This window comes from Endocarpon pusillum (genome assembly GCF_000464535.1).
Source record: "Endocarpon pusillum Z07020 unplaced genomic scaffold scaffold6858, whole genome shotgun sequence".
NCBI classification, from domain to species: Eukaryota; Fungi; Ascomycota; class Eurotiomycetes; order Verrucariales; family Verrucariaceae; genus Endocarpon; species Endocarpon pusillum.
In genome coordinates, this window is record NW_006916614.1 from 64,354 (window position 1) to 89,344 (window position 24,991).

The 24,991-nt window shown below is 49.7% G+C and overlaps 11 protein-coding genes across 11 annotated transcripts; 4 read left to right on the plus strand and 7 right to left on the minus strand.

Moving 5' to 3' along the window:
* Positions 1 to 1,088: 1,088 nt before the first annotated feature.
* EPUS_06251 (uncharacterized protein) lies at positions 1,089 to 2,115 on the minus strand (the record flags this gene model as incomplete). Its single annotated transcript, XM_007807353.1, has 2 exons — positions 1,089 to 1,160; positions 1,246 to 2,115. 2 exons carry the CDS (start codon positions 2,113 to 2,115, stop codon positions 1,089 to 1,091), a joined length of 942 nt encoding a protein of 313 aa, XP_007805544.1.
* Positions 2,116 to 2,530: 415 nt separating this feature from the next.
* EPUS_06252 (uncharacterized protein) lies at positions 2,531 to 3,146 on the minus strand (the record flags this gene model as incomplete). Its single annotated transcript, XM_007807354.1, has 4 exons — positions 2,531 to 2,704; positions 2,757 to 2,857; positions 2,969 to 3,092; positions 3,120 to 3,146. 4 exons carry the CDS (start codon positions 3,144 to 3,146, stop codon positions 2,531 to 2,533), a joined length of 426 nt encoding a protein of 141 aa, XP_007805545.1.
* Positions 3,147 to 4,768: 1,622 nt separating this feature from the next.
* Positions 4,769 to 6,826, plus strand: EPUS_06253 (uncharacterized protein; the record flags this gene model as incomplete). Its single annotated transcript, XM_007807355.1, has 1 exon — positions 4,769 to 6,826. The coding sequence occupies one exon, from the start codon at positions 4,769 to 4,771 to the stop codon at positions 6,824 to 6,826; it is 2,058 nt and encodes a 685-aa protein (XP_007805546.1).
* A 123-nt stretch (positions 6,827 to 6,949) lies between these two features.
* EPUS_06254 (uncharacterized protein) lies at positions 6,950 to 8,019 on the minus strand (the record flags this gene model as incomplete). Its single annotated transcript, XM_007807356.1, has 2 exons — positions 6,950 to 7,747; positions 7,876 to 8,019. The coding sequence occupies 2 exons, from the start codon at positions 8,017 to 8,019 to the stop codon at positions 6,950 to 6,952; spliced, it is 942 nt and encodes a 313-aa protein (XP_007805547.1).
* A 403-nt stretch (positions 8,020 to 8,422) lies between these two features.
* On the plus strand, positions 8,423 to 9,031 carry EPUS_06255 (40S ribosomal protein S24-B; the record flags this gene model as incomplete). The annotated part of the gene is made up of 3 exons (XM_007807357.1): positions 8,423 to 8,499; positions 8,577 to 8,878; positions 8,952 to 9,031. 3 exons carry the CDS (start codon positions 8,423 to 8,425, stop codon positions 9,029 to 9,031), a joined length of 459 nt encoding a protein of 152 aa, XP_007805548.1.
* Positions 9,032 to 10,687: 1,656 nt separating this feature from the next.
* EPUS_06256 (uncharacterized protein) lies at positions 10,688 to 12,076 on the minus strand (the record flags this gene model as incomplete). Its single annotated transcript, XM_007807358.1, has 2 exons — positions 10,688 to 11,860; positions 11,987 to 12,076. The coding sequence occupies 2 exons, from the start codon at positions 12,074 to 12,076 to the stop codon at positions 10,688 to 10,690; spliced, it is 1,263 nt and encodes a 420-aa protein (XP_007805549.1).
* A 3,025-nt stretch (positions 12,077 to 15,101) lies between these two features.
* On the plus strand, positions 15,102 to 16,491 carry EPUS_06257 (uncharacterized protein; the record flags this gene model as incomplete). The annotated part of the gene is made up of 2 exons (XM_007807359.1): positions 15,102 to 15,335; positions 15,385 to 16,491. 2 exons carry the CDS (start codon positions 15,102 to 15,104, stop codon positions 16,489 to 16,491), a joined length of 1,341 nt encoding a protein of 446 aa, XP_007805550.1.
* Positions 16,492 to 16,613: 122 nt separating this feature from the next.
* Positions 16,614 to 17,573, minus strand: EPUS_06258 (uncharacterized protein; the record flags this gene model as incomplete). The annotated part of the gene is made up of 1 exon (XM_007807360.1): positions 16,614 to 17,573. One exon carries the CDS (start codon positions 17,571 to 17,573, stop codon positions 16,614 to 16,616), a length of 960 nt encoding a protein of 319 aa, XP_007805551.1.
* Positions 17,574 to 19,176: 1,603 nt separating this feature from the next.
* Positions 19,177 to 19,551, minus strand: EPUS_06259 (uncharacterized protein; the record flags this gene model as incomplete). Its single annotated transcript, XM_007807361.1, has 1 exon — positions 19,177 to 19,551. The coding sequence occupies one exon, from the start codon at positions 19,549 to 19,551 to the stop codon at positions 19,177 to 19,179; it is 375 nt and encodes a 124-aa protein (XP_007805552.1).
* A 1,249-nt stretch (positions 19,552 to 20,800) lies between these two features.
* EPUS_06260 (uncharacterized protein) lies at positions 20,801 to 22,600 on the plus strand (the record flags this gene model as incomplete). Its single annotated transcript, XM_007807362.1, has 1 exon — positions 20,801 to 22,600. The coding sequence occupies one exon, from the start codon at positions 20,801 to 20,803 to the stop codon at positions 22,598 to 22,600; it is 1,800 nt and encodes a 599-aa protein (XP_007805553.1).
* An 883-nt stretch (positions 22,601 to 23,483) lies between these two features.
* On the minus strand, positions 23,484 to 24,454 carry EPUS_06261 (uncharacterized protein; the record flags this gene model as incomplete). Its single annotated transcript, XM_007807363.1, has 3 exons — positions 23,484 to 23,771; positions 23,878 to 24,223; positions 24,339 to 24,454. The coding sequence occupies 3 exons, from the start codon at positions 24,452 to 24,454 to the stop codon at positions 23,484 to 23,486; spliced, it is 750 nt and encodes a 249-aa protein (XP_007805554.1).
* Positions 24,455 to 24,991: the final 537 nt, after the last annotated feature.

Sequence of the window (24,991 nt, forward strand, 5' to 3'; positions counted from 1 at the left end):
AAGTTTGCGCTTTGCTAGAAAATCAAATGGACAAAGCACCAGGAGTGTAGCTGCACCGTTTCAGGTCCCTGAACCACAAGATGTGCTTACTACGTCATGGTCACCTGAGCTATGGATGTCTGCATGCCCAGAGGCGGAGTATCAACGTTAGCATTGAAGTGCCAGTATTGAAGAAAATAAGAAAAACACTTAATGTTTGTTCATATACTTTCTCTGATTTGGTTTTTTAGATTTAATTCATCATACTATCAATCCAGCAGCACCGCAATCTACAGAGCTGTGAACTGCCTCCATTAATCATTCAAGCCAGCTGAGCTTACTGCAAGATAAAATTGATAACTCGCCAGCTATTCTGATGTCTCTCACCAACCTTCCAGCAGAGCTTCAGCTTCACATAATTTCATTTCTTGAACATCCAGACTTCGTCAAATTGACTGGAACCAACCGATATTTCCTCAGCCTACCAACGAAGCAAGTTCGTAAGGATTCCGTGTACCGATACGCTCAAGACAATCCTCGCCTCTTTGAGGATGTGCGCAGCTTTTCCTGCGCCTTGTGCATGAAAACCTTCAACCTGCTAGATACCAATGACCGATGTTATCCATTTTCACCAGAATGGTCAAACAAGTTAGTGTTCGAATGGGTTTGTGACACCTGTGACGGTGTAATCATCACATGAAACGTGGCAGTGGAATACACATCCTGGTATTAGTCAGTAAAAGCAATCATAGTAACGGAAGACCTTGCTGACTGACATTCGAGCGGCAGCTCCAAGCTTGCACCAAGCACCAAGCTTCAAGCTAAGCAAAAGTGGTTGCATAGCCATCAGGACTCAGTCAGAAATGTTGAGACTTTTTGGACGAGGTCGGCAGATTTCTGTTCTTGAAAGCCAGGACGCAAGCACTAGCTCATACGTTGAATACATGGTGCGTAAGGCTCAAGCTCAAAGTCCCTCCTCAGCTAACATATCTGTGCCATTTAGCAGCAGCTCGATAAGAAGTCGGATAAGAGGGTATTACCTGCTACTCCGAGATAGAAAGCTATTGCGTTGAACCTTTGAGTTCCGGAGTCAGGAGTGCATTGCGAGGTCAGATTGAGAGTGTACCAACCTTCTCTTCGTCAGCGTCAGCTCTGCGGCAAGCCACTTTAGGCGGTTCGTCCTAAATGAAGATATTAGCATGTGTATCTTGCGCCTCGCAGCCACATATTGTGGGCATACCAATTGATCAAATCCAAGTGACTCACTCCATCCAGCGTACCTCTATACCCACGCTCATCCCATTTACTACTCGCTACACTAACCAGCCCATCATTCGGGCCTTCGATGACCTCAATCATCTCATGCGAAAAGCGAAAGATAGACCACAGTGAAGGCTTGAATTGCGCTCCATAAGAAAAGTACCTGACAGACGGATCATCCGGATTGGCAGGATTGAACGTCTCCTTCATGTATTTTGTGGTCAGCTGCGAGAAGGCTCCTGATTCCAGATTGAGCCGAGCTAGCAGCTTATAGACCCTAGGCACATTTTGTTCACCAATCTCTCGGAAGACCCAGTCCGCGAAGGAGCTGCCCCGATGCGGCGTACCCACAGTAGTCAACGACTTGATCTCCAAATCCCATGGTTTTAGGCTGCTGATTAAGTGTCTGGCATCTAGCCCTCCCATGCTGTGGGCAACGATGTTGACTGTCTTGCCTCGAGCTTTGGCTTTGATGTCTTTCATGAGCGCTACAGCGCGTTGCTCAATGGAACCAGACGACGGAACGGCCGTCGTGATGACCTCGATATTGTTGGCGTTCAGCCCCTCCTTGATGCCACGCCAGTATTGCACGCCCGGTAGAAACTTGCCAGCCAAGCGTAGCTCATCAAAACCGAGAAGGCCATGGGCGAGGACGATGGGATACTTGGGGGTTCGGTATTTGTCGCGTAATTTGGCGAAGTCATCTTCAATAAGTCTGCCTAGATCCTCCACGCGGGGGTCAGTAGCTGCGTCTACAGCGTCGGGTTTCGAGGACGAATTGCGTAGATGTGGCCATTGTCTCAGCCAGGTAGCGCAAAGGGGTCGTGGCTTGTGAGGAACAGTGGTGAGGCGTGAGTGCACAATGCCATATCTCATGCTACCGAATCGACGGCTATTGATCGAACGCTGCGATGGAAGGCATTCAGGAGAGACCTAAAAATATTTGACTGCTGTGGCGATGGCAATGATGAAGAATAAGTGCAGAACCACCAAGCTCTATTTCCTAATCAGGAAAAACATCAAGTATACTCCGTATGTAGCGCTTCACTCGCAATAGATAACCCTGGCCTAACTTACGCAGATTAAACCACTGTGCATAGCTCATATCTAGATGCCATGAATCTGAGATCGTGGCGTGATTTGCATCCATGAAATTCAACCGGCTTGATCATTCTATGTATAAAATGCAACTTTCTGCCTGTAAGAAGAACCGCCAACCACTCTCTGCGCCTTGCTCTTAGTATAGCATAGTTTTTATCTCATTGATTCGAACAAATGGAATCCTCAACAATCATGAGTTGACCGCAATCTTGTCTGGCACTTCAGGCCTCACATCCGTGATCATTCTCAACAGATCCTCCACTACCTTGGCTCCCGACTTCTTTCCAGCAGCTTCGATCTCCTTGACCTTAGCCTCTGCGTCTTTATTGGCATCTTCTTCAGCCTTCTTGTTTCCTTGCTTGTGCTATAATACCATCAGCAGGGTAGATGATTGTAACAGTCTGACCACAGCGCACCTCGGCTTCGAATTTCTTGAATTCTTCTTCCTTTTTCTTCCTATACTCTTCGATTTCCTTCTGTGCTTCGGCCTTGGCGTCCTTCACTCGTTTGGTTCGATCTTGGATAGATTAATTGGCGTTCGGCGTAGGAGGGACGACATGTAACAAACATTCTCTGGCTACCCCTTGTCAGTATGACCGCCTGCCCTACTAGACCCGAGGATGCCAACCTTTCTGCACAATCTTCTGAGCTTCCTTCTCTGCCTGTGGCTTGTCAGATGGTCTATTGACATGCAGAGCTGGAGCGGAGCGTACATCTAGCAGTGTCTGAATGCCTGCTGAATTCTGCGCAGACTAAGACAAGTCAACTATAAATCACACCTTTGAAAGGAGAATGGCACCGACCATCTTGGTTTAGTAGTGAGGGTATGCGTGAGGAGAGTCTGGTAGCTGTAACACAGGGAAGCAGACCAAAGGTGTGAGGGTTAATAGCCCCCACGTCTGGCTCCAAGCTCCAGGTCCCTACGCTAGCGTCTCCAATTCCGCAGTCACATTTTACGCGCAAAAGTCTCAGGATCATCTTTCGCCTTCGGTGGCAGCAGAGATGTCTACGGCTTCAAGAATTACTCTACTTGGAACTATCATTGGCACTGTTGGCATTGTGAGTTTTGTGCATTGGGCTCAGACTGCAGAAAAGGCTGTAATGTTCTCTTCTGCCAGAATGTCAGGCAAGGACTAACACTACACAGGCAATGCATGCTGGTGTTGTCCGGGACATGGAGCAGCAGCGTATCAAGCGAGAACGAAAAGCAGATTTCGAGATGCAACGGCAGCTTGAGGAAGAGTATAGGAAGATACAGAGTGTTTCGGAGCCGACAGAGAACAGTGCTGCTTGAATGACTAAACGCATTTTGCACATCAACACCTGCATCAGAAGAACTAAGGAATGTGCTTCGCGCCGTCCGTGCAGTTTGCAGCACCAGGGCTCTCAGGGTCGCACTCATTCGACTATGACTTCAACAGAAAGCACAACCTGCAGTAAAAGAGTGCTGTTATCCCCGAGCAAAACCAAGTTTGCATGCTGGACTTAAAAATTCCAGGAGTGACAGTGGAGAGATGAACGGATGCCATGACAATGGATACGAACCAGCCCTATGACAACAGTGGGCTGTCAAGACGGCGCTGGACGTTACATCGTTATTGTCAAGGACGCCATATGGGTGTTGGCTGCCAGAGGAAGCTTGCAATCAGAAACGAAATTGAGGTTCAAACACCCAGAAGATCATGTGTTGCAAACAGAGCTCATGATTGGTCATTATAGTAGCTGTACAGTAATCGCGGGAAGATTTACATCAAGTCAGCAGAAAATCGTACTGAAGAATGATACTATCACGAGTAGTTACGGAGTCACATGAAGGCGGCCTAAGTATATGAGATCTGTACTACGTAATGAAAGTGCTGGCGGCGTTCGTCCGTGATCGGGCCAATCGGGAGGCTGGGTGGATGAAAACTGGCTCCGGCATCGACGATGCTCTCGCTGTTCCAGCAGTGTATCTTCACATCCCCACATTCCAACCAATTTACCCCTTCTACCACAGCTCCTGATCGATTGGACATAAGGTCAAAAAGCTCTCTGCGCAGTCGAGATGTCGCAGCTCCAGGATCTCACTCACTGCATCTTTCGTTGAGGATTGCGAATCGAGCTGCTACATACCCCGCATAGCGCATAGCGCATAGCGCGCGCCTCGGAAAACAAGCACATTCCTAAGCTCCCAAACCCAGTAATGCCTTATCTAAAATGCTGCTGCGGAAGGCTCGATTGCGCATACCTCGAACACAACAAGGTGGCGCTAAGAGACCTGGAAAGAGATGTAGAGACTGCGGCGCAGCTTGGACAGGTACAATATACCAACCCCCCTAGCCGTGCATATGCGGGAAATTTCCCACACCCCTGTCACTGCGCAACATCCGCAACACCCCCAGGGTTTCTGCCCGTTCACCTATTTCATTTGTTCACCGCAAACGATGCGATGACTGTTGTTCAACCGAAACCGAAACAGGAAGGACTAACATTTGCACTGCAGGCATTACTTGATCGCCATGAATCCTATATGGCGGAGTCAGAGGAAGAGCGCAGTAAGATGGCGGCCAGCTTGGAACAATTGGAGGACGATAAGAGGGTGCTAGAGGCCAGGAATGCGATAGTGACTCAGGAGAATCAAGATCTACTCCATCAACTGGAGTGCATGAATTCCCAGATCGCAGACTCCGATGCGCAGATCGATTCGTTGATGGCGACCTTGAGCTCGGCGCAATACGAAAACAAGAGGCTAATGGTTTTGGCTGCGAGGGCTGCAGAGCTGGAGGCAGAGATGACTGCAATGGAAGTCGAACAGTCTCGCCTCCGGGAAGAGCTGGTGGCCAGCCAACAGGAGGAGAGGTCTGCGATACACCGATGGGAGCATGCTGAGACCACATTGAGGGATCTTAACGACCAGATCCAGACGATCGAAAGGGAGGCCCGCGATGAGCGTGAGAAGCATCTGGAGATATGTGGCCAGATTGAGCGGAAGCGAGTCATCGAGAAGGAATTGGGGAGTGCAGCTGGGAGACTGAGAGGTGCAGCAGCAGCAAGCACGCTCGGCAGAGACAAGGAAGGAATCAACGTTGTGTCGCATTTTGTACGCGACATTCTGCAAGATAACGCAAATCTACAGGCTGGCATTGGCGAGCTTCGGGAATTGCTACAGACATCGAATGAAGAGGTGCAGAACCTCAAAGAGCAGGTGCTACAACATCAACCAGTCTCAAAAGAGCTCGAGCTACAATCACCTTCTCTAATGGACGAGATTCAGCAGTGCCGGCCAGAAGCAGTTCCTCAAGAGCTACATGTTCATCATCACTACCATGCGAAGATCACAGCGAAGAAGGAGAGGGTACCCAGCTTTCGTCGTCCGCCAAAGAGGCGAGGACTTACGTCTTCGAGCGCAAACTCGTCAGCAGGATGTCAAACACCAGTTTCTCCAGACCGCATCAGTACGATGTCCAGGCCACATCCTGGTAGCCAAATCAACAGATGGTCTACCCAATCTACAGCTACAGATGTCTCAAATATATCCTCACTTCCCAACTCACCGTACTCACCAAATCGAAGCTCCTCAATATTCGATCGCATCGATTCCGGCTTCGAATCTTCACGACCAACCAGCCCCGAAAGCGCTTGTTACGCAACTACACGATTCCACTGCAAGCAGCAAAGACCTCAGTCTGCAGCATTTACCGACTTGACCGATGTTAGCGAAGATGAACCACAGAGCACAATCTCGGAATTGGCTGGGAAAGGAAAGTCCCCTGGGGCGAGACCAAGGGTGCAGACCGGACACGTTGATGCCAATTTCGAGCATGGCAATGCATGTATAGGCTCAGACCCGCGGGGGCCACTATCATCGCGCGAGCATCCACAACCGGAAACAGATTCTCTAATATTAGAACTGGGGCCGGGGCCAGCGCACGAAAGCCGAGACACGTACACACTTAACGATTTACTCTTTAATTCGCCAGCACTTCGTCGCTCCAACTCACAGGAAAGCCTTGTCTCAATATCAGGAATGGACATCCATCTTCCTCAAAAACGAGATCCACGACCTTGCCTCCGTCCAAGGCTTTCGTCAACGGTTGGAGCTTCAGATCCACTAAACTTTTCTGTTGCTTTTCCATCGTCGCAACCACTGGCAAGCATTGCTGAAGTGAATGCCAGCTCCTCGAACCTTAAATCAACATCCACGACTGAGTCAGCCAGCCCTCTTTCACTACTCTCTGGTCTAGCCAGTGGCAGACCACAGAAGCCAGCAGCCAAAGGCCTTGGTCGATTTGTAGGCAGCTGGGCACGAGGCAGATGGGGTGTCGTTCCTGTGGCATCAATGGGGAACATCCGAGTGGAAGCAATTTCCGGTAACTCGTTTGGAAGGGGGCCGGGTATAAATCAGAAAGGCCCAATTGTGGGGTTCAAGCCACCAGATCGTACACCAAGTGAGGTGCATGCCGAGAGGCTCGATGAAGACTTGTTGAAAGAGTCTCTTGTGGAATAGTGTGCGGCCATCATATGTCAGAGGAACCTGCATCAAGAGACTTCATAACTGATTGATAACAATGATACCCCATACCTTGATAGGTAGTAACAAGTGCTTGAATATATGTTGCTTCAAATTTGCTCAACCCTCTTTCTTGATTCTCACAATGCGTATAGGCGGATCCAGGCTGTGGAAGAGACCTTCTTGTAACTCGAATGGTGGGCAACGAAAATCGATATCGTACACACTAAGGCCCTGTTCGAGACAGTGCGCAAGGAAGATGTCAAAGGTGTCCACATTTCTAATGGTAGCCGCGATAACGATGTTAGCAGTCGGACACAACTCGGCCAAACCACTAAGCGTTGAGGCTAATGGCTCTAACGAGTCAGGATCGTAGGTGATATCAGCGCCGAGAATGGTGTCATATAGCACGTTGCCACCTTTACTTGGGAGGAGGCTCCCAAGAGGAGCCGAGGAGTCCCATTCCAGCACTCTCGCATCCAAGGGATTCTGCCGGCCGGGTTTCCTGGCCAAATGGGGATTTAGATTAACATTCCGCGTGATGGTTTCGTGCACGTGCCGGTCCCCGTCCGTGGCTAACACGTAAGCCGCAGAGAGGGGCCCAGCGCAGATGATGCTTAAAAGCCCTCTGCCAGCTCCGAGCTCCAAGACGGATTTGCCGAGTACGAGATGTTTTGCTTCGGTGGCAAGGTACGTTGCGAGGTGGAGACAAGCGGCCCAGGTTCTGAGGCCTGTATTTCCGCCAGATGCTACCAGACTTGGGCATTCCTCAATAAAGACTGCATTGGGGAGAACGGTTTCCGTAGTTGATGGTAGTATATATGTCAATACTGATTTCGCTTCGGCGGTTTCTAGTGGTGATGGGTCTTCCAATGTGGATAGGTGTGCCATCTTCTCCATAAGGGGTCCGGAGATATCCTAATTTGGATGTTAACCGGCAGCTTGCATGTGGTAAGCCTGTTTAGAAAATCAATGCGGATTTTTAGAGGTACTGGAAAAAATGAACATCCATTATTGCGGGAGAATGCGAGAGGGATTCGGCTTACATCTTCATCAGGGTCACGTATAGCACCTTCTATACGCCTCGTAAGCTGCTTCAAAACCCGCCGCTGGTAATTCGCCGGAGGCAAGTAAAATCCAAATATCCCACTTGTGGTAAACATGTAACGGTATATCTGGGATTGAACCATTGTTTCAAGCAGCACATTGTCCGGTGGAAAAGATAATTTCTCAGGCGCCACGTGTTGTAAGTACTGACGATAAAAGATATCAACTCGAGCATCCATGGCTGCATTAAATAGAAGCTTGAAGATGATTCATCTGCACTGGGAGAGGGATGAACAGTTATGGATGTTGCATGAAGTTGCGAAAGAGGAGTGCCAAGATATTCTTCGCAGACTGTTTACATAATCCACTTTTGCCCTAAGAGCCCAATTCGTCAATGAGAGAAAAATCGCGCTAGTAAATTCACTTCCACAATTGAGCGCAGCCAAATCTTCTTCCACGGCCTTGACGACAACAACCAGAAGAGCATCATCAAGCCTGCAGACGGATAGCTGTTGATCGTCCTTGATTTCATCGACAGTCACCACCATGTCCGACCAGCAGGTGACGCTGCGAACTCGCAAGTTCATCCGCAATCCTCTCCTCAGTCGCAGACAGATGGTCTTGTATGTGCGCCCAGACTACAACTCATCCTCGTCATCAATTCCAGAGGAATACGCTGCTGACACGCATGACCTCACAGAGACGTTCTCCACCCCAGCCGACCCAACTGTTCCAAAGACGAACTGCGAGAAAAGCTCGCTCAACTCTACAAAGCAAACAAAGACCAAGTCAGCGTCTTCGGATTTCGAACACACTATGGTGGAGGCAAGAGCACCGGGTTCGCTCTGATCTACGACTCGCACGAGGCTATGAAGAAGTTCGAGCCACATTACAGACTGGTCAGGGTGGGAGCTGCACAAAAGATTGAGAAAGCTAGCAGACAGCAACGTACGTTCTATCCTGTTCTGGCCGATGATTATACCCTGCATATTTCGCCCGCTGGTGCTTTTTGCTTTCTTGTGCGGAGCCGTCCCCGATCTTGTATCGATGGATAACATTTTCTGCTCCACTACAGGGAAACAACGAAAGAACCGAGCGAAGGAGGTCCGTGGTACAGCGAAGACGAAGAGCGCATCCAAGGACAAGAAGAAATAAGCGGGTCCTCGTTAGTGGAGTATGTGAAAGTCTAGGAGGAGAAGGGGTGCCAAAGAAGGTGTGTGGGGTAGCTGAAGTTGAGGTCGAGATTGGGGTATTCGCAAGGCTGTTGTGTTGGCTTGCAACAGACTCGAATCTGCGTCCAGCTCGAAAATGACATGTAGTCACCTTGCTACATGTTGGTAATATTGCACGGAGCGATCCACCACAACCAGTTCTACCAATCGAACCCATCCCTCCCAAGATACGAAGTGTCACTCCAGAAAAATCCTCCGAAATTTCCACAGGCTTGCTGCATGCATTTCGTTACGTTCCACCACATCAAAGTATGGAGGTTGTCTCTTGTCGTGTCACATTCCCCCACCTCCCCTCCACTTCCATCTCCACCGGGGAAAGCTTCTTGAAGCATTATTCGTCCTCTGCCTGACATAGCACAAGACGAAACAACCCTCAACAAAGACATACGCCCTCTCCCAGCCATTCAAGCAACATTAGGACGGCCAAGGTCTCCATTGCACATACCCTTATTCCATATAGTTGGGTCAATGAACGCTTTCTTATCTTTGATTCCAACAAGTCCGGTTTCTATTTCTCAGTCTCTCGTTCGTCCTACAGTAGTTTTCATAACAACCAACAACTCAACCCACTCTACCCCCCCCCAAAACTAGAGTCTCATGGAGGCACTTTTCCTTATGTACAAAGCTGCTGAGCACGACAGGCCTCGAGACACACAGGACACAGAAGACAGAGACACACAACAAGCTCAGTTGCAACAGTAAAACCGACAATCAGTCGAAATTGTAACCGAATAGTAGTAAAACAGACAAGTCGGCTTGACAGGTGGTCCACACGCTTCCCTTGATTCCAGCCCCACTCCACCCAAACCTCCCCCAACAGAAATAAGCAATATTACACATTTTCTTTCCCAATTGTCTGGCGCGGTGTCCACCCCGAGAAATATATTTGGTTTCTTTCTTTTACCCCTGGACACGACCGAGTGGAGGAGAGAGCCGTTGTGTTGCTGTGTACACAAGCTCGGTAGGTTTGGGGCAACGAATGAACGAATGAACGAATGAACGGACAAACAGACAAACAATCAACAGCCCTCTTTGCAATTACGACGACAACGAGCAAGAACAGGCATCGTCCCTGAAAGTTTGTCCCCCCAACAATTAAGAACGAACGAACGAGCTCATACGGTCCCGAAAAATAAAACGATCTGACATTTTCTTTCCTCGGAGAACCCGACCCATCTTTGGAATTGCTCCAATTCTTCTTTCCCCTGCTCTCTTTTGGGGCGAGTCAGATGAGAACCTATTATTTTTTTTGGTTGCATGTGAAAGGTAGTCGAATAAGTGGTATTTAGTTATGCAAATGCCGTTTCTGGTTGCTTGGCGAAATGAATCCGACTGCGACAACAACGTACTTGCATGCAAAAGAATGCAAACGCTATGGAAAACGACGACGAACGACGACGAGCGACGATGCTGCCGAAATGTGAGGCTGATGAAGAATATGCCGGAAGATCTGGCAGGAATCTTGCTTGATCTGCCAAAAACGCTGGAAAGGTGAAAACCGAAATACCGAAGAGGCATAGGGGGAAACTTGCTGTTCTTCCATGTCGTTGTTGTACATATCACCCAGGTCGTCAAGACGTCAGTATCTCCCGGAACCACTCAATGAGGCAATGGACGTCCGGTGTGTGAGCTCGGCTTGGTAATCTGCCGAACCATGCTGTGAGCTTCTGTAGAAGTCTGACGTTGGTATGGGTAATGGCCTCAATCTCGTATATTCTTGACCATTGGAGAGCGTGCCTGAAGAATTGCTGCCACGGATTGATCGTCTTCCTACCACAAGGTCGCCACTGTAGCCGTAAGCTTCAGCCATGCAGTGCTCTGGAGAGGGCGTGCTCTCGCGAGAAAGCGTTTTTGTTGTCCGTTGTTCCACTGCCGACTCATCGAGTTTCCGGACGAGTTGTGATGGACCAGGATCTGGTAGTGTGGAAGCTGCTCTGATAGACGCGCTGGGAGACGTTTGAGATATCGGAACGTATGCAAAAGATGCATCTTCGGTGGCTGCAGATGATTCACCAGACCCTACATTACTGTCCACTGTCGATCCGTAGCTGACTGACATGATACGGTCTGAAGATTGACTGCTAGCCGACATGTTGTCAGCTCCAACCCATGGAAGTGAATTTCGGTATCCGATGTTGCTTATTGCTAGCCCGTCCATTGAATTTGACCCTGCCATTATGAGTGCTTGCTGCTGAGAACGACCCGTGGCAGGATTCGGTAGTGTCCGATCTGCACTCGCTGCAATCGCACTGCTGCCGGACAAAGAAGTGGACACATCATGCGAGCTGCAGGTGAAGGGAATGCAGTTGCTTGAAAAGCTTCCGCTTGTGAGCGACACAGCACTTGATGGATTTTGGTCAGGATACAATCCATTCTGACCTCTGCCTGAGCTCGAGAAGACATCCCAAGTTCTAGGACTTGCTGGTGGCCCAAAAGCACTATTCGTGCTTAGCACGGATTCGTTGTTATTTGGAAGCATGTATGCAGGCGCTTGGCCGAGATACATTTCGTCGTCGTAGTTGGTAGAATATGTTGGATAGCTTGCTCGGGTGACACCTGAGCCGTACAGTCCATTGTAGCAATCGTACGATGTAGGCAAATTGGCATAAGGACTCGTTACGGCATTGGTCGTTTGGACCTGTAACGGTTGACTGCGCGTTGCCACGGACTGATTTGATGGATAAGGATTGTACCGTCCACCAGTTTGCAGACCCCTTGCTGTGAAATAGGTTTGGCACTCGCTTGAGTTTACCTATAGCAAAGTCGTCAGCAAGGATAGAAGATAACTTTAAGGGCATCATTTCGCTGACTCTAAGGAATGTGCATGTATTTGGTGCTGATCCAGCACTCCGGCAATTTGAGCACCCCTGACCATTACCTGGATCTCCACTGCATTTGATTTTGCGTTTGCGACATCGCTGGCACTGTCCCGAAGTAGGTAAGCCACTGTCACCACAGGAGAAGTCATTCCTAACGACACAACTTACAGCCACAGCAATCCTTCGACGCGTTTGACCACTATTAGACTTACTGTCGACCTCAGAAGAAGGGCTGAGTCGACGATGAAGACCTTGGTTGCCTTCCGACTGGTTATCTAGCTGACCAGATGGTGGCAGCGGTAGCTGAAGCCCCTGCTGTCCTGAGCGACGACAGAACTCGACGGCGATATCCGGGGAGTAGAAGGATCGTGTAGAGATCTTGCAAGGGTAAGGAAGACTATTGGCAATGAAGCAGGATGACCAGAGCTTACCATTTGTGCAACCCAAAAGAACCTCGAAAGAGGCAAACTGTCTTCACCCACCCGAAGATTCCTTCAATATCGTAGATCGTCGATGTCCTGAACCTTAAAAGTTGAATAGTAGTAGCTAATCTTGGTGTCTGAATCAAAGAGGAATCGGAAAATAGATGATGGACAAATCGGACTGTACGAGCATAGCAGGGAGAAGTAATAGAGTCTGAAAAGGATGATATTGCCGCTGTCATATGGAGACAGGTCTAATGCAGAGACGTGTGCAGCTGATTGCTCTGGCTAACGTGAAGCATTGCAGCATCGAAGCTGATGATTTGACATGTCATCTTGGTCGACATCATAGAACGATCGCAACAAGATTGGTCTAGCGTTCTTGATCTTCTGTGGTCCAGGGAAATTGATTCTGGTGACACAGACTAGGTCTGCCGTGGCCCGCCACAGTGCCAGGGTGAAGTATTTAGGCATGACACACGTATGTACGCCGTTATGCCTTCTTTCAACGGCTAAAACTGCTGGGTAGAGATTAGATGGAGCATTAGGAACATTGAATTTACACAAGAAAGGTGTGCAAACAAGGTCCAGGCTGTAACAATCTAGGGGCCAGTACGAGCAAGGCTGATGCGATGATGTGAGATGTGTCCCAAGCCTCGGTGTTGGCCAGGCCCAGGGGTAAAGCAAGACAAATGTCCCACCTTGAACAAATTGCCAAACGAGGCTCGCATCATTGTGAACAAAGGAATGTTGACGGAATATTGTGCTTCAAGCACTGCATACACAACCATCTCATAGCACTAGCATCTGATAACATTCCCAAACTTGATACTTGCATCTTGTGCCAATGAGAATATTTGTTTGCTGGCTCAAAGCTGCGAAGCTTAGGAATCCTGATTGGATTAGAACACACAAAGTCCAAATAAATCTCTCCAAACAGGGATAAGCAAACAGTTTAAAGCAAAGGGTGGGTGATTTGAGGCCGTGAGATCCATAACAAGGAGTTGGTCTGGTTGGCGACTGTGAGGCCCGCTCTGAGAGGTCATACTTAGCCTGAGAGAGCATTGATCATGCTCCACTTCGATCCTTGCAGGCAACACGGTTTACTTTCCAAACTGCTGGGATGGAGAAAGACAATACGGAAGGTGGCTGGACAGGAGCTGACATGGAAAGAAGTAGCAACTTTGAAGACCAGATGCTGGAATTTGCATCGCTCTGGTACAGTAGCATTAGACCTCTGCAAAGTACTTCCAATACAACTCATCTTTCGGGTGGAGTGATCTAGGATGGCGACAGCTCGGAGAATTAAGCGCCTTAGATCAAACGGATAGTGACCTCCGCGACGGAGGTCTTGTCGATCAAGGCGGCGTGGATGACAAGAGAGCGCTGCAGCTTGTTTCGACCCATCCAAGTTGCAGATTGTGATGAAAAATGCTCGAGACCAATTCCTGAAGGGGGGTTACTAGGTGGGTCTTTCGGCTTGTGACACAGTGACACCAGCTTCAATCAGCGTACAGAGGGTTTTGTCTGAGCGACATCACAAATTCAAATCAATGCCACATTTCGAAAACATCCTCATGTGCAGAAATCGAGGTGATATGGTACGTCAGCCTTTATCGGTGTTTTGTAGCCATTAAGCGATCAGGCAACGTGAAGGGGAGAGCCACCTACGTTGTGTCCCAAAAGGTTTGCAGGCATGCAGCGGATTTGGCCCCGTCAATTCTGAAACCAGATCGCCGGGCACGAGACCGCCAGGTCCATGAACACTTCTGACATGATATCGATCTAGATGTCCTCTAGGAATCGCTGGAACCGTCACTTACCTTGTCTTTGGATCATAGCAGGCTTCCAAGAACAATTTCAGCCCCCGGTGAGGCTCTATGGGCTTCAGGTTAGGTTATCCTTTTAACTTCCAAGATACATGCATGGAACCTGGGCCGAGGGGGAAAACAGTTTGGAAACGGGCGGAGTTTTTGCCACGTGCTGAAAGGCCAGCCACAGAATCCGTGGACGATTTCAAGGGCGGAAAGTATAAATCTTGTCAGGTGCAGCTCTCCGGCCCGCATGCAAAGTCCGTTGTGTGATCCTGGACAGCGAGTGCCAATACTAATCTTGCTTAAGGGTCTCCTGACTTGACATATTCTTCGGCACTGTCCGGTCCGTTGATTTCTGGTGGCGTTATATCAGCGATGTACATCTCCTACTTCTAGAAGCTTATCTCCGTACGCATCTGGACTGATGAAGTCAGTTTGCTTAGAGGAAGTAGACGGTGAGAAAATAAACATACCAAGGGGAGAAGCGCTTTGATTGGTGCTCGAAGAATACGCTGACTCCCTATGAATCCGATGTCCACAACGTGGCTTTGCGGTTTGCAGCAGCGCCATTTCTCTTCAGGGCCTATGGCTACCATAGAAGGAGGAGAGAGACATGTGGAAAGAATAGCAAGCCCAATCGTGATATGGGCTGGGGAAAGCATCTTAACTCTTACTACTACGTAGTAGTAAATCTCTGCGAGAATGACCCGCTTACCAAAAAGAGCTAGGTGAGTCTAGTGCCAAGCATTTACTGGATCTGGGCGGAAATTTTGGATGGAAATTGATCTGTCATTCGGTGTCAGCCATCTTGGTTATTGAACATTGAAGCTGCGATATTCTACTCAATGCCATAATAACTTGAGTGTATGTTCTGCTAACATCTCATTTGCTCATTGGGTGTATCATCAGAACTCGGAAGAGAAGGTTTACTCCACAGAATGGCTCATATCACAGTAGCTACCACCAATGCTACCGGTGGTGACTCCGGACACGTGGAAGCAGAAACTATCACTTTGGGCCTTCGAGATGCCAGGCCTGCGACTCTGGCTCTCCATGCTGATGAGACCTTGAGACTCGTGGACGACATCGCTTCTCCTATCCATGTATCAACTAATTACAAGTATCCCAATGACCCCCAGCAGTTGAAGCCGTTCTACGGGCGAGATATTGGTGTATGTCGAGAAGTGTCTTCATTCTTTCTTCCTGAGTTAACTTTGCTAGCCGACTGAGTTCGTATATTCCCGAGAGTCATCAGGCAATCCGACCCGTCTTGAGGCAGTGTTATCTTCCTTGCTGAAATCCCCATGCCTAACATATTCTTCTGGTCTCGCAGCTATACATGCAGCTTATATTTTGCTAAGCCCAAAACGTATCTCCATTGGCAACGGATACCATGGAACGCATGGCGTACTAGAAATATTTAAACGAGTATCAGGGTGCAAGGAGCTCCCGCTGGACTGTCCTGCAGAAGACCTTTCAGCTGGAGACCTGGTCTGCCTGGAGACTCCGGTGAATCCAACGGGAGATGCTTTCAATATTTCGCATTATGCAGAAAAAGCACACAGTCGTGGTGCGTACTTGATGGTCGATTCCACATTTGCTCCACCACCACTACAAGACCCCTTTGCCTGGGGAGCAGATATAGTCATGCACTCTGGAACCAAGTATATTGGTGGCCATTCGGACATGCTTTGCGGAGTGCTGGCTACCAAGAACAAAAACTGGTTCACCCAGCTGGCGGAGGATCGCGTCTTTCTCGGCAGCGTCATGGGAAGCTTGGAGGGCTGGCTCGGCGTCAGATCAGCGCGCACTTTGGAACTAAGAGTGCAGCGGCAGAGTCAAAATGCGATGGACCTCGTAGAAGCTTTGGATGGCGCACTTAGCGGTTGCTCAGTAGGCACCGGCCTTTCACAAAGTGACGTTGACGTTATCAAAGAGGTGGTCGCCGAGGTCAAGCATGCTTCACTGCAGCATGGTGATAAAGCCTGGCTTACGAAGCAGATGCCTGTTGGGTATGGTCCGGTATTTGCTATGGTAATGAAAAATGAGGACTTCGCAAAATGTCTGCCGAGTAAGTTGCACTTCTTCGCCCACGCGACCAGCCTTGGCGGCGTTGAAAGTTTGGTGGAATGGAGAACCATGAGCGATGCTACTGTCGAAAGAACCCTTCTCAGATTCAGCATTGGAATTGAGGATTCTCGGGATTTGCTTGAGGATTTGATTTCCGGATTTAGGGCAGTACTTGAGCAGGACGACCAATTACAATCAATTACTACCAAGCTCGAAGACACATGCAATACAGCTGCAGATCCTGCGGAGTCGGTATAACAACCGAGCGAGCAACAATCAAAGCTTGCCTGAACAAAACAGAGCACTCCAGCTATTTCGTCCAAGCCTACCAACTCCTGTCCAGCTTCCAGATCCCTACGTGTCTATTCATTGAGCCCTCGTCAACTTGCAAGCCTTTCTTTCTTTGTCGATTGCCTCTGCATCGAAGCGGACCTTTCTCCGAGGGGCACTACAGGCATCCCAGCCCGTAATGTCTTTGATGCTGACTCAGCCTTTCCGGAGGAATATCCAGAGTCGTCCCTCTTATGGCCTGAACCGTACTCCGAATCAATTTCATCTTGCTCGTCCCCAGAAACCTCTTCCCAGTCAGCCATATCATCGTCGTTGTCGTTATCGTTATTTTCATCATCAACATGATCATCATCTTCATGTTCTTCTTCAACTTCAATCCCACCAACCCCATCGCACCCTTTGGCCCAAGTGTCCTTCCTGCTTTGCATTGCAATCGTCAGGTAACTGCCCTTGCTACTTGACTCCGCACATGCCCCTCCATCCAAAATCGCTTGTGCATATTGCATGCGCAGCTCATTCATATCAACAATCACGGGATCAGCCTTCTGCTGCTGCATGCTCGTATCATATCGATACGCCAACGGTTCTCGTGCACCAGGCCACTTCCGCGGCTCATGCCCTGCCATCACATTCACGAACTCTTTTCCCTGACCCCAACTTCCAGGCAATAAGCCCGTCTCGCCCACCAGTGTGATGGGGTTAATCCCCATGTACCCTGGTTCACGGTATCTGTTGATATCCGTCGGTCGGACGCTAGGGATGGGGTGAGCGAGCATCTTTTCGGGGTGGGAATCGATCTGCATCTGAGGTCGGGGGATTGGATCAGCGTGCATGCTGAGTTGTGTTCGCTCTGTGTCGTCATTCCAATGTTGATTCGGTTGATGCTTTGATGGATGTACGATACCCAAAGGTGGTGTCTGTGGTGATGGAAATTCGACGTATTCGGCAAGGATCTCATCGTGAACTACTGTCGAAAGGGTTTCGAGATCCATTGGTGCCCCTCTGATGTTTGATCCGCTCCTGCTAAGAAAGTGTCGAAATATGCTCATAATGGATTCTGATTCAGCCTCAGTGCAAATAACGAGGATGGCTACCTGCGGAATATTTCTCCGCTGCCTCGCTCTGTTGAAAGGGGTGTGCAGATGCTGATATCCCTGCCGTCACAGCCTCGCGCAAGAAAGACAGAGGAACGATAAGATGCAGTGTTGAAGATGAAGTTGAAGAAAGCGAAACCAATAACGCAGGATAAAGACGAAGACGAAGACCGAGATGGAGAAGGCAGATCAAATCCAGTGCAATTTCCCATATATAAATAAAGTAGCCCCAGTCTGCCGGTCAGTCGATCAGTCAGTGAGTCAGCCAGGCAAACAGTTTTCTTGCGATGAACACTTTCAAGAATAGTGAACATGTCTCCAAGATTCCCGCTCTGACGATCTTTCCAGGGCAAGATGAATTCAGAGAAGACTTAAAGCGTCCCGTAAGTTTCGATAATCGAAGAGCGACAAGGACTTATCGAGTGTTCGTGCGGCGGCAGCCTGGCACAAGGAAATACACCAGCATCGCACACCTGTCCTGAAGATATCTTCACTTTAGCTTAGGGGTCTGAACACAAAAGAGAAGAAGACTGCTCAAACAGGGTCTTCATACCACTGACGTAGAGTGACCAGTCAGCGCTGTAGGTATGATGCGGAGGTGTTTGTCTTGTCATGTCATGTCATATCGTGACGAAGTTTCCGCATTCGGATATGAGTCGATGTGGAAGTTGATGAAGCCCGTCTGAGGTTGCGCAGCTGAGTTATAGCATGGTTAAGCTGCACGCGGAGAGTGGTGCCGTGCCAATGCTTTCGGGAGAATGTACATGGCTCCATTGTTGATTATACTGGCTTCATTACATGGTGAGAGATTGAAGTGGGAGTTTGGGCATCAAGTGGTGTGAAGGTCTGTGAAGTTAAGTGGCTGCAAGTGTAGTGCTGTGGTATTAGTATTTTCGACAAAGGAAAAAAGAAAACCTTTTGAACACACGAACCTTGAAACCTCATAGTTTTTGATTGCCTGCATGGGCAAACACCAGGAACGGAGTACCACATGCAACGGTCATTGCTGCGAGCTGCTTCAAACCACGTCTAGAAGGAAATCTCACTGCTGAATGGCATTGCACAGTCGCTATTGGTTCCCTGTTCGCTTCCTTCGGTGCAGCCAGCATCCTTGTTCTCTAGCTGCAGCTTGAAGGAGTCATTTGCTCGGATTCTGACTGCTGACGAGCACTCAAGTCCGCCAATCGACAACCAATTTTCTAAGCACTTGCCACCAGAGCCGGGGACAAGAAAGCTCATACTTTGCTTCTCTTTCGTAGGCCGCTTCGTTTGCCTTACTGTTCCGTTTGTTTATCTTCCTCAATTCGCTCATCTCCATCTTCTCGGCTTCCTTGGCCTCCTATTTCTCCTTCTTTTTCTGCTTATCAGCCTTCCTCTCCTCGGTGAAATCGCTGCTCGGGCCCCTCAATATACGCCCAGGATGTACGACGTTGAGACATATCAGCGCAGCCAGCATTGGTGATGCATCGAAGACGTATGGCACCCATTCGTGCGTTGGGAGATAGGTGTTGAAACCCTGGCTAGATTCGATGAGGCGGAAGATGATGCGCAGGGAGATTTAACCAAGGACCACATAGATAACGTGGAGAAGTTTGCGGGCTTGGCGGGGAGAACGGTATTCGGTCATTGAGATTCGCTCGCCGGCATAGAGATTGCGTCGTTCCCGCTCCTTGACCTTTGTCTGGAAGCGGATAGCCATGGAGGTAAAGATGAAAATGATGAATTGTTGTAGCCCGATGCCTCCCATGTAGCCGTGGAGGCCTTGTTTCACAATTTCTGGCGCATCTTGATCGTTCGCCATGAGAGCTCCAGCGGCTTGTACCAGGAAGGAGACTATGTCCAGAAAGATGAAGATCCAGGTGAAGAGCTTGGCTTTGATTTTATAGACTCTTCGGTTGCCGAGGAAGAATTGCACCATACGGCCCAACAACATGTAGACGTAGGCATTGATCCATAGTGGAGCGAGAAGGACCAAGAGCGACTGGGAAGTCGCTCATGCTTCGTTCTTTTGTGCCGTGACCGCAAGACTGCGGAATGTATAGCCACCGCCTTCCCAGAGGGAGCCCCATGATCAAAACCCAGGAGAAGGGCTTCTTATAGATGATTGCTTCAACGAGGTGGGCTATGCTGGTGAGGCCGAAGAAGCATGAAAAGGTAATGGCTGCACCAGATGACGGACAGTACGGCCACAGATTGTTGAGACCATCTCGGGAATAGCATGTATGTGAGGGTATTTTTGCAGCTGATGAGGCGTAGAATCTAGTAGAACTAACGGTAATAGTAGGGAGAATTGCAAAGTGATGGAGTCCAAGAATGCAGTTGCTGCAGGAGAGCGACGTGAATTATACATCAAAAGTACCAACCCATGACAATCATACAATCCAGCACGCCAACACCCCTACCGTTTATTAGGTACGCATCAACGAAGACTAAACTCAGGAGAGGACGAATTCGACATTGTGCCTGGACTGGCTTCATGGGTGATACCAAAGGGTCTCAAGCAACGTCCTTGTTTTGTTTGGCTTTTCTGGAAAGAGACCAAAATAATTAAGTCGTTGTCGAGCATGTTTATGAGAGATAGGATAGGGCCCTCACTTACAGCGTGGCCAATGAAGTCAAAGATGTACACGTCCTGTTACTCTTTTACTCTTGGACATATCGAGTACACATAATCCCTGGCTGAGAGGTTGCTCCTGGAGGAACAGAGCTACACCCTATCCGGTTAGGCTCGTACAGAGCTAAGCTAAAGTCACGTGTAGCAGGGCTTCGGCATTATCACTAACCACTAATTTCTTCCGCGCCTGAACGGCCAGTCCCGGCCATTTGTGCCACACGTGTGGAAGTTTCGGCCCCATGGAAGAGGACCAGCTGAAGTGCTGTGTGGATTTCTCACTATGCCTACCAGTGGTAGAGAGCTGCCATCACACAAAATGCACGCCAGCCGTTATCAGAACTTCCCCTTCTTGACTGTTGCTCGTACCTACCAACCTGATATGCTCAATCTCTGCTTGTGATGCGCACGCTAACTGTCATTTCCAGCCCTCAACCCATGCCTCAATCCACTCCTTTTGTTTGAAGGCGATGGTCGCGCAATCTATTCAGGTCAACCAGTCCAATCATTGCTGCCGTGTCTCCCTAGTGCTTCCTTTCTTACCCTCCAAACTACCGAGATCATGGTCAACATGCGCATTTGTGGTAACAAGGTCCGGACTGGATGCTGGACATGCAAGGCACGACATCTCAAGTGTGGCGAAGAAAAGCCTCAATGCAACAGATGCGTCACCGCTGGCAGGGTTTGTGATGGCTACTCAACTTCTAGGCCCGCCTTCAAGCCAGCCGCGAAGTGCCCCAAGAAGGGGCTTATCATGATTCACTACACGGCCAACCTACCCACGCGTAACATAGCAAAGACTAACATTCCCAAGGCTCCGAGCACGGCAATAAGTCAGGACAGCAGAGAACAACGATTTTTCGAGTACTTCAAGACACGAACCGTCCTAGATTTGGTATCTGGTTTTAATTCCGAGTTGTGGTCTCTTTATGTTCTGCAGCTAGCCCATAAAGAGCCTGCAGTACGCCATATAGTCATTGGCATAGGATGTCTGCACAAGCAGTTCGAAAGTGCCGCCACAGGTGATATCTTTGATTCCCGTTTCGCCCTAAAGCAGTACTCCACAGCAATAAAGCACGTAATCGGATCTTTCAATCCTGGCTCACAGCAATCCATAGATGTTGCCCTACTTACGTGTGCTCTTTTCGCCTTGTTCGAGAGTTTGCAAGGTCATTATCGATCTGCGCTGACTCACATCACTAGTGGGCTGAAGGTCCTTCAAGAACGACAAGCCAACAACAGTTCATCACCAAGCTCATACAAATTAGCACGGTTCCTGGAGGACCTTTTCAACCGTCTAGGGCCGCAAGTCCTGGAAGTTGCTGACATCCAGAGTATGAGGGAGACTTGCCTCCAGGACATAACAGTACCATCGACCTTCTCTTCAATTGAAGAAGCCGAGGTGATCCTCACTTCCATTTGGCACCGGATTCATTATATCATGCTTTACCTTGAAGCCTCAACCTCCGCTGGGTTCCTCCCCCTTTTAGACCCCGGAAAGCAAGAGTTACTGGGTACAATGCTTGCACGATTCTTCGGACGGTGGTCTGCGGCGTTTGATGAATATCTAGCTAACAAACTGAGAAGCAAACTGTCATGTGGGGGTTCTCCCAAAATTCAAATGGAGCCTGGCCTTTACATCCTCCGGATGTGGCGTGAACTAATCAAGGTCTGGCAAGGTCTAGACGCGTCGGCTGGCGAAACTGCATGGGATCCATTCATTGATCAGTTCAAGTTAATTGCTGACCTTGCGACATCCTTTGTCGATCAGAGTGCCAAAACAACGGCTTATTATTCAACTCCGATGACATCGACGCTGCGGGATGCCCCAAGACCTCACACTCTGCTAGGTGGATCTAAATCTACCGCAGCCCTGACCGATCTCTTCGGCCTTTCGGGGCATATTCAATCCAACAGAAGCAATGTGCCGCACGCGCCCGTGCCAGCACCAAACATCAAGCCAACATTATCATTATCTACCGGCATTATTATGCCCTTGTATGTTGTAGCTTCACGATGCCGCGATCCTGCCATTCGCCGGCAGGTAATACGCGTACTTTCGATCTGTAACCGGAGAGAAGGCATTTGGGATTCTCAATTCAGCTCCCAGGTGGCGAGACAAATCCTAGAGATTGAAGAAGCAGGGGCTCGTCAATACCTGAGAGAAGCGGGCAAACAGAATGCAAACGATGATGGGAAGCCTATCATAATTAAAAGTATGGAACAGATACCGGAGTGCGTACGCGTGAGGACCTCGTGGACTTCTTTTGGACCAGATAAGCAAGCCACTGTTCAGTACAAGAAGAGCAATGCTGGAAATAAGCAACTTGAGAGCCAAGAACATGTTTATGAGGGGCATTTTCAGTGGTGAAGGTATCAGTATGTCAAGTTTGTGCGGGTTGGATATTGGGGCAGGTTTTCTTGGACGGAATGGAAAATTCGTTAGGATCATGATGCCGGGAGGCCTGTTCAGAGGAACTTGTCTTCGTATTGTTTCATACCGATCTCGATCTTGGCCCTGGAGTATCTGCCAGAACTGCAACGAGCCGCTTACTTTCCTCTTCACGCTCAAGGAATGGTTTCAGCGAGGCATCCTCCATGGCTTCACTCGACGATGCTGTTCTTCCGATGAGACGCAAATTTGACAGGGGGAAAGAGGCTAGAGATATAGAGAGCCATCATATCGAATCAGGCCGCTTCTAGCCTCCGTCAGTGCTATCAGAGAAGACACAACAACAATTCCAGGGAAGGATGAATCTACTCTCCTCAAGCAGAAAGTGAAGACTATATATACTCCAACCCGTCCCTCAGCATGCACCGAAGTCGAAGGAAGAATTGAAACAAATGGCCCCCCCCTCCAACCCCAATCGAAAGACAAGTTTGCCCCTCCCGCGGACGTGGGGGGTTTCTGGTTGGTGAGGCTCAATCGAGCGAGTATTGCCTGAAGTAGGAAGTAAGAACTAGCTGTAGCTCGCAGCACGAATGGGAGAAGATGTTGCTGAAAGGGTGGGTAATTATATCTTGGTTTGTTTGTAGTGGTAGGAGGCAGGATTGCTTTTGCATGTTGCTGCGTCTTTAGATCGGGTATCTACTGTATACATCTCCACTACTGACTGTGGACGATAGAGTAGTACAGCCCAGCCCTTTGATTTCATCTTCTCACCACCATCGTTCCCCTTGCAAAGCATCACAAAGCTCCACTCTACTCCACTCCCCTCCCTCCCTCACACACCTCACGCCTCTCACCTCACACCTCACAACCGCCCCCTCGCCAGCACCGCCCCCCCATCCGTCGCGATCACAGTCCCATTCAAATGCGCCGCCGCGCGACTGGCCAAAAACACCACCAACCCCGCCACATCCTCCGGGTGACCGAGCCTCTGATTCGGCGACATCTGCGCCAACTTTTCCTCTCCCCCCTCCAACTCCATCAGCCCGTTCGCCATCTTAGAGGGATAGAAACCCGGCGCGATAGCATTGCAGAGGATATGTCGTGGCGCCAACTCGACGGCCAGATTCTTGGTGAGGTGGATCGCGGCCGCCTTGGAGGCCGAGTAGGCGTAGGTCGCATGCGCACCGAGGGTGCCGACGCCGATGCCGGCGACCGAGGCGGTGACGATGACGCGCGACGGGTCAGGGGTCAGCCACCGGGGCGCGCGCCGGCAGCAGCGGCTCGAGCTTCTGGATCGTGTAGAAGACGCTCTTGACGTTCAGGTCCATGACCTTGGAGAAGGCCGGCTCCGGGTGCGTTTCGAAGCGCTCGCCCCACGTCGCGCCCGCGTTGGCGAACAGGATGTCGATGTGCGGTGTCTGTTTGCCGATTTCAGCCGCGAGCCGCTCGATCTCCGACACTTTGGATAGGTCGGCCGGGACGGAGATGGCGACCGCGTGCGGCTGTTTGTTGGGCAGCGCGTTGAGCGCGAGCACCGCTTGCTCGCACCCGCTGGCTTTGCGCGACGTGATGTAGACTTGAGAGCAGCCGGCTTGGAGGAGGCTGTTTGGGGAGAGAATGAGGGAGGGTTGGTTAGTGAGTGTTGGTGTGGAGGGGGGTTCTAATGGAATGGTATGGGATGGTGTGAAGTGGTGCGGGAGGGATGGATGTTACTAACCCACTGGCAGCGTGCAGACCGAGACCGCGGCTGCCACCTGTCACCACTGCCACTTTGCCATCGAGTTTGAAGATGTTCTCGAAGTCCTGTAATTTAACGTCGGCTTCGGCTGACATGGTCTTGATGAGATTGGTGATCCGTTGCCGGAGCGGTAGAGACTGGGTATTGAAGTCCCTGGTTACACAGTGCTGTCTCACACCTTTCCAGGAAATCGTCAGTACTGTTGCCTCTCCCGCAAAGATTGGGAGACGGGATGTGAAGAATGCAACCGACCCTCAATCTATCCTGCATGAAGGAATATCTCAGTGCGTTGAGTGATCACTACTACCACTCTTCGGAGCTGCGGGGAGTAGCCGAGGTTCAGAAAGTCTACCTAGTGACATACTAAGTTAGTGCCGTACTAAGTTAGTGCCAGTACGTACTAGTCAGGCTCGGATTCCGGGTCCGGTCCGAGCATTCCGGGGAGTGTCCATTTTCTGGCTACCAAGTCACGATCTGCCGTGGATTTGATTTCAGGTGAACTCCTGCAATGCAAGTCCTCATGAGTCGATGCAAAGTGCTACCCGTGGGAAGAAGGCCTGTAGTCCAAAGAAGACGCTTCTATACATTACTTAACAAGTTCGCTGTCCTAACAGGGCTATGCTCTTCCTCGA